General features: G+C 43.3%; 1 protein-coding gene across 1 annotated transcript; it reads right to left on the reverse strand.

The window, feature by feature from the left end:
• Window positions 1–874: 874 nt before the first annotated feature.
• Window positions 875–2,322, reverse strand: EDB93DRAFT_1257039 (uncharacterized protein; the record flags this gene model as incomplete). The annotated part of the gene is made up of 4 exons (XM_041454045.1): window positions 875–1,812; window positions 1,854–2,036; window positions 2,094–2,113; window positions 2,174–2,322. The coding sequence occupies 4 exons, from the start codon at window positions 2,320–2,322 to the stop codon at window positions 875–877; spliced, it is 1,290 nt and encodes a 429-aa protein (XP_041301001.1).
• Between the last annotated feature and the right edge of the window lie 5,783 nt (window positions 2,323–8,105).

The raw sequence follows: 8,105 nt of genomic DNA on the forward strand, positions 1-8,105 counted from the left end.
ACTGACTATCCTACTGATGTATCCGTTCGGCAGATCATACAAGCGCGGGTGCTTCCAGGTCTATGTACTCATCCTTCACCATTTCAGGTGATGTATCCGATACATTACTGTTAGGCTGTCATACTGATGTATCCGTTCAGTGGCAGGTTGTCCTTCTCTACCATTTAGGTGATGTATCTGATGCATCTGAGTTGTTGACTCACTTGCTGCTGTTAAGGAGGCTAATTATTACCTGTTCCTTCTCTACCATCTAGGTGATGTATCCAATACATCATTTTAATGGGCTATCATACTGATGTATCCATTCAGTGGCAGCCTGCCCTTCTCTACTGCTGAGGTGATGTATCTGATACATCCAAGTCGTTTTGACTCACTTATTACTATTAGTATTAAGTAGGCTAACAATTATGATCATACTAAAGTGATGTATCCGATACATTGTAGCTCATTCAGCCATGTTTGAAATTAGATTTTGCACATGGACCTCACAGTCGGCACTCGTTGACTATGTCAAGTCATCAATGTTTGATAGTTCCATGTTTCACTTTAAACACCCAGCGTGAAAGGTAGAAACAATATATTTGCATCTGACAAAACCCTTCTCCCACTAACTGTGGCGAGTCGGGGATGCAACTACATAAGTACATATTGTAGATAAGATATTTGATATCAAAAGGAAGTGTATGTAACGACTTAGACATTTTTTTGCTTCCTGTACAAATATAATTAGTTTTCAATGCTCCAGAGTGTTAGCATTGAGTACGACTTACTTCTTATAAGCACCGTTTACAGCAGAACTCCCCTGTTTTCTTGAGCTGGCAATCTCTGACCCAAGTGAGTTGGCAATTTCATTGTGCTTGGAAATTTGCCGAACTCATTTGCCATGACTGACAATCAGTGATACGGTTACCTTGCTGGAGGGTATAGGCTCTGCCGAGGTGGAGCTGGACACAGGTGCAGACTCTGCCGAGGTGGGACTGACAATCAGTGACACGGTCACCTTACTGGAGGGTGTAGGCTCTGCCAAGGTGGAGCTAGACACAGGTGCAGGCTCTATGGATGTGGACATGGGGGAAGGCTCTACTGAGGTGGACACAGGTGCAGGCTCTGTATCTGTGGACATGAGGGAAGGCTCCATGGAGGTAGACTTGGAAGGAGCCCGTGGATGTGACTTGACAGGAATGGAGGGAGTTTGTGAATGGGACTCAACAGGAACCATGGCATCCTTCGTGATAAGATCAGTAATCATGCTGGATGACTGCCTACCTTGTATATCAGACTGAGAAGGTGTATTGACCTGACAGACAGGCAAAGGTGAAGCCTGCTGTGGTGTGATGTTATTATTTGCTGATGAGGCGACCTCAGAGATACTAAGCGGCTTTGGCATAAGAGAGGTAGAAGGCAGTATGGGCCCATGTGTGGGAGGCAGTGGTGATTGTATTTGTGGAATTTCCCGAGTCCCGTACATACTCAAGAACTCATAGAATCCTTCTGCAGCCAGCATCAAAGAGATAACATTGGAGCCCAAGTGCATCGAAGAGACAGCATCAGAATCCAAGTGCATCTGAGAAGCTGAATGCAAAGGACATAATGGGGGCATTGTTGATAATGGAGACTGAGAAGACGAGGATCCGAGCGGTTTGGATTCATGAGGAAATGATGTGGAGGACACCATTAAGATATCACGTGGGAATTTTTCTACCATCTCTGATACATCATAGGTGCTGTCGACGTCTTTCAATAACTCAGGCTCTAGTGTCGAATGTTGACTTGCACTATAAACACTTCCTTGCTCCTTTACTGCTGCAACCGCTATCAAGGCACAAGTCAGGAACATTCCAAATTTGGTTTACCGCACAGGTCAGACTCGGACTTATGAAACATGCACTTGGTGAACTCTTTCCATGGCCGCATGATCCCTGAGTCAAACTCAGGATATACTTGGTCGAACTGATTTCCAACTTCAGTCGCACCAACATGAAAACTCTGGACGACAATCTTCCCTCCCATGGCTGGTGTTGGGCCACCCATAAGGACTGTGAAAACATAACCGGTAAGCCTCTAAAGCTCATTGAAGAATTCTGTGAGTGCACCAGGGAGTCTATCAATATATCTGTAGATGCAAGTTGCAGGTGAGCACTGGTACTCATGCCGATGTGTAGTTTCAACTGACACTTGATGGTCAACCACCTCTGCGCCCTTTGTCTCCTCCAACTCTGTCTTCTTCTTTTGCTTTGCTTCTTCAATGAACATCGCTACCTGTTGTTTGACGTCATCGGATGCTGAGTTATACAGCAAGCTGGTTTGCTTTTTGATAACCATTAGCTTAGATTGGGATCTTTACCTCTGTTTTCTCAGCTGCAAGCCTTTGCCTCTGCCTCAGCTTTTGCTGTCGAGAAGGCAAGATCAAGAGTGGGCTTGATTATATTGTCAAAGAACAACTTTGAGAACACCTCTGTTGCTTGTGGACCACGGACAGGTCTCGTGTTGCTCATCATCTGGGCAACCATACTCTTTCTACTAATTACGGCTGTCATTAGGTATGTGCTCGTGGACGTGCCCGCTGTGGTCACATCTGCAGTCATCATTCTATTATTGCGGTTTTTGTTGTGACAGTTGACTTTAGATGAGCCCATATCATTTTTGAATTTATTCATGATTTGCTGATATCACAATTCTCATAAGGGCACGTGTTTGACCTAAGAATATTACAGTCATGTACCTGTTGACGGTTTTTGACAGCCTTGCCAACCACAGTCTTTTCGCTCGACCGTCAACTCAACATCGAGGGGGATAGATGTGAAGCCATTCTGGGAATTTCTCGAACCATTCTTCGAATACTGGCTTCCAAAATCCAGTATAGTTGCGCTTTGCTTGACATACTTGGTATTTAGCTGGGTGTTCTTGAAAGAAAGTTTCTTCTTTGGGGGTAGCCCACTTTGGCGGTGCCATCTACTATTCATTGTAAGTGACATAACCCTTATGTGAATATTTAATAACACCCATGGTTTTAGTTCAAGGTGTCGATGGGCAAGCGAAATGAAAAAGAGAATGAAGGCTATCGAAGCACTCGTTTGGGGTGTGCATGATGCATGGACCATAGAAGTGTGTCTGATACAAGATTTAGGTAGTTAAATTTCTATCTATGTACCCTGTATAGAGCTGGGGCCTATACGCCATTACTGTCATTGTTGTTCTCATAGTTAAAATATAACAGTAGCATCTTAGAAACTTTGAGATTGGGAAATGAACACAGTTAAATGATTGCTCGAAAGATGCCTCAGCAGCTTGTACAGTTAGAAGTTAGTAAGTAGCAGTAGTTTTGAATTATTAAGTGGCTGTCATTCTACAGTTTTGGTCCGACTACAAACCAAGTTCTAGGTTGTCTGCAGTGTCTATGTTCATGGTGTGCGCATATCTAACATATAACATGAACCTAATTCAAGCCATTGCCTCGATTCAAGGCTTAACTGTATTATGATATCATAGATCAGTATCTGTATTGATAGCTAGCTATGTATAATATTATTAGTTTCCGTCTGACTACTATCAAAGGTATGACTCCGTGCCATGGTTCAAGAAGTTACTGCTTCTTTTCAACCTTTTTCTACCAACCACCATCACAATGCTACAGCCTCTGCAACCAAAATTATGCCACATCCTCCTATTCATACGACACTTGAGGCAAAATGGCAAGCAAGTCGTGAAAAAAACCAACACCATTATGAAAAGTAAGACTAATCACTCATATTAATTGTGTCTGATCGTCCCTGACTGGTCAACCAATTGAAGGAATAGAGACAGAATCTTAAGCTGGTGGAGACAACTTTGTGTTGAACAGAACACGGGGCCATCAGAGCTCCAGAAAGCAATTACAAAAGCCCTGCGTAGCTATGACTCCGATGAACATGAAGATGAAGATCAGCTGGAGACATTAGGCAATTCTAGTGAGGAGAACGATGACGACACACCATATGTCATTTTATAAATAGAAAGTAAAATGAACATGAAATTAATAACCCACAGATACAGATCGGATCTTCCGGAATGTCTGCTTGCTATAAAAAGGATCAAAGACAACATGTTGTCGTTGATTGATGAACCTTGCACATTCACTGAGGCACTCTTGCTTCAGTTTGTAAAAAGCATTACATACACAGATGACCGCGCTGACGATGGTGATCAAACCATTGTCCCGGATATGATAGCCAAGGTCTGACACTTACTCAATCAAGCCATCCCTGTTCAAGACAAAATCCATAATTTCTGTGGTTCCTTAGCAGCTGAGTTTAGTGCTGCTAACTTTGATGTAGAGGGGATTTCAGAACTCTGCATTGCTCACTCTATGGGGGAGTTAATGTATCAGAAGGGTTATCATCTCTGAGTCTTTCCATTGAGTGGCCTCTGTACAATTGTAAATCATCTAGTATATTTTTGCACCAATGTAACTTGATTTCACCTGCATGTGACAGTGGACATGGCTCTTTTTGATTCCAGATGGTCTTGAGCCCATGATATGCTGACAAATCATATGACATTGCCTGCCAGTGGCATAAGAAACTTTGGACCCATATGACATTGATGCCAGCCCAACTGCACCTCAACCATGAAAACAAGATGATTCGTTTTTTTGTTCCAAAATTTCATCTTAAGGCCCATATTCAATCATGTTAAACGGCATTCTCATTCAACTTTGGGAAGGATGTCGGATGCACGGATGGGGAAGTGCCTGAGAGAGGGTGGGCAAATATTAACCGTGTGGCATCAAGTATCAAGGAAATGGGGCCAGGAGCACGCCGCAATACATTGGACAACCACTTTTCAGACTGGAACTGGAAAAAAGTAACGATACTTGGTGGGTTGGTGACTGGACTGTTTCATTCTCATTCTCATGGAATTGCAGGGCAAAACATGCTCCACAAAATCAAAGAAGCTTCATTGAGAAGAGCTTGATGAACTACAACAATCAATTCCAGCATCATCACTCTCTGTTTGGAGTCAGAGATTGAGGCATGGGAGGAAGACAACACATGGCCAAACCCATTTGAGAGTAGGGTTGTCCATGAGTTTTTCTCTCTATTGATTTATTCTGAAACTCAATTACATTGGACAGCCATGACTCAAGATGCTATACGCCACCAGCTGGCTGAAAAGGAGGCTACAGACTTACAGGCTAGTGTAGATGTCTCATTACACACTGACATCTCCCCTAGTGTCCTCATCGCATTGGGTATTGACTTACAAGATCAGCAGTGAGTATTGCAATATTTGCGGGAACCTCCTCTCATGAACGAAAAAAATAGATGGTGTTTGGCTGCAGACATTTCTGCTTTGGGTCAGCATGCAACCGACACACAAAATACCAAAATATATATTCAAAGCAACGCTCTGCAATGTTGACTGGACAATTGGGCTCAAATCCAAGTTCTTTACATGCCTGCAGTTGCTCTGATCCGAGCCACAGAGGAAATCCATCATTCTGAAGGCATCGCAGCACTCAAACCAGAGCAATTTCAGCTCTGGTTACCATCCCAGCTTGCATCCCATGACCCACACCTTCCCTGCGACAAAAAACTTCATGAATGTGAATGGGAACTCTGGTATGCCCAAGCCCATGATGCATTTAACAATGTTCGACAGCACATTCACTTATTTGCTCACCTCAACACATTCAAGACAGCAAATATATGTGGTCAATGTGCCTCCACTCATGCGCGCACCGCTCTCAATCACACGATTGAAAAGAAGCATGCTAGCAAGCATAAATATCATGCTGCTCACGATGCACTCATTGCCCTTGCTCCCTTACTCAGAAAGGTTGGCCGGACTGATATCTTACGCCCTCTTGGAGTAACAGATATGAGGCCTATGGGTGACTTCATTCAAGGACAATCTGAAGGTACTCGTGATATACTGTGGATATGGAAGACACCCGGAGTGCTGCAAGACAATACTTTAGGACTGTATGTATCACAATATCACTATTTGAAAGCTGCGAAGTTGACGGATGGCTGACAGGTCTTCGCATTGAGTGGTGCAAGGCAAGAGTGCAAGAGGCATGTTGGTCCGAAGAATTGCTGCTGTTGCTTGAAGAGATGTAGAGGGTGCTGACCTTCTTAGCCTGGCAGGGTAAATGGTGGTCCAGACTGGCTTCGGCATGTCATTTAGAGAGATCAGCAGATAGTGAAGGATCTGCCACTTCAGTCAACCCCTTAAATAGACCTCTTAGGTCTATGTGTTTGTGGCTAGCAAAGGACCTAGTGGGTGTGTTCTAGAATGGTATTCCCAGTATTTTACTCTATGTACTGGGATATCCCAGTCCACACTGAAGCAAGTATCTGGGCCATCCCAAGGACCTATCTGTGATCTTTCCCAATCCCAACTGGGATCACTCCAGCATGTCTCTGGAAAGTCCCAGGGCATTTATTAGGTGGGCTTTCCCATCATAAATAGGGGTAATAGGGGTCCTTTTTCAAACAATTTCGGGACATTGGAATCCACAATTCTGTACAATCATGGGAAGTAGTGGTGGATATGTACATCTGTAAAGTAATTAGTACAGACATAAAATAAATTCAGGCCCTTGAATGATAGCACTAATGCAGCCTAGATAACTTAAACACATGTATTGCCAAATTACTTATACACTATATAGCAAAAACAGTGAATAGGTACATTATGTGGCCAGTACTGCCAAATGAATAATGTGTGCTTACAATAGTGTATTGCACCACTAAAGACTCTCAATACAATGGACACCTATATATTCTAGCTATTTGTGAACAGTTTTTGAATGTCAATGCTGCACACTTTGAGGCATAATTTTCAAATTGCCCAAAATAGGGTGTTTTGGGCTCTCCCACTTGTCATTCTATTGGCGACCAGGCCTTCCCACCAACCCTGTCCACACCATTTGGGCTCTCTCACCTATCATTTTATTAGCAACTGGGTGTTCCCACCAACCCTATACATATTATCTGGGCTCTCTCACCTGCCATTTGATTAGCAACTGGGCCTTCCCACTAACCCTATCAACACCATTTGGGCTCTCCCATCGACCATATATATGTTATCTGGGCTCTCCCGCCTATCATTATATTAGCAACTAGGCCCTCCCACTGACCATATACACATCATCTGGGCCCTCCCACCTGTTATTATATTAGCAACTGGCCTTCCCGCTCACCCTACCAACACCATTTAGGCTCTCCCACCTGTCATTCTATTAGCAACTGGGCTATCCCACAAATCCTGCTCAGTGTCAAAATTAATTAGTTGTCACACATAACATGCATAGATTTTTCCCCTCCAAAATCAGTGCAGGTGGTGTTAATTCAGAGTATTTACAAGTCATGTGATGCATATATTTTCGCTGGCAATGAAAGTCTTCATCAATTAACTCGAGATATATATTATCAATGCAGTTACTATGGCCTTATAATACCATATAAGTAGCACCCTTGGTATTCCTGCTTGTCCGTGCAAAAAAATAAGAGTCTATGTGGGAGGTGACCAACTGCCCTGGCGAGATAATTCACCATATAATCATACCAGGGTTAGTCCAACAAATACATCGGATTGTCAATACAAAATCATCAAGCCAAACATGGACTACACATAGGATTGTAATATTACACAGTGTTCAACAAGAGCAGATAGATGTATGACCTACATTTTTCCAACACATGACAGCACTACAATAAGAAGACACATCAAAGCTTCATCCACACTGGAGACAGCAACTGAGGTGAAGAGGTACATGAAGTACAACAACTTGTGGCGCTAGTGTGGAAAACCAAAGGCAAGCAAAGTCATGTTTCGAATGAGTGGGCAGCATAATTCTTGGCTAAAGAATGTTAGTAGCAAAACCTCGAAGGCCCGTCTTCACAATAAGTGTCACCAGCCCCCCTTACTTGAAACCTCTGACTTTGGTTATCACCCTGATTTTGTCGGTGTGAGTAATGATGATGTTGACGGTATGAATAGTCCCCATTATCAGAAGGATTTGTTTTGCGCTGTCTGTAGGTGGGCCAATAGTACCTTGCGTGAGAGGACTCGGCTCGCTCTGGGTACACAGGAGGTGAACGCGAATATTCATGACAGTG

This window comes from Suillus bovinus (assembly GCF_016758785.1).
Source record: "Suillus bovinus strain UH-Sbo-P2 chromosome Unknown EDB93scaffold_151, whole genome shotgun sequence".
Lineage (NCBI taxonomy): Eukaryota > Fungi > Basidiomycota > Agaricomycetes > Boletales > Suillaceae > Suillus > Suillus bovinus.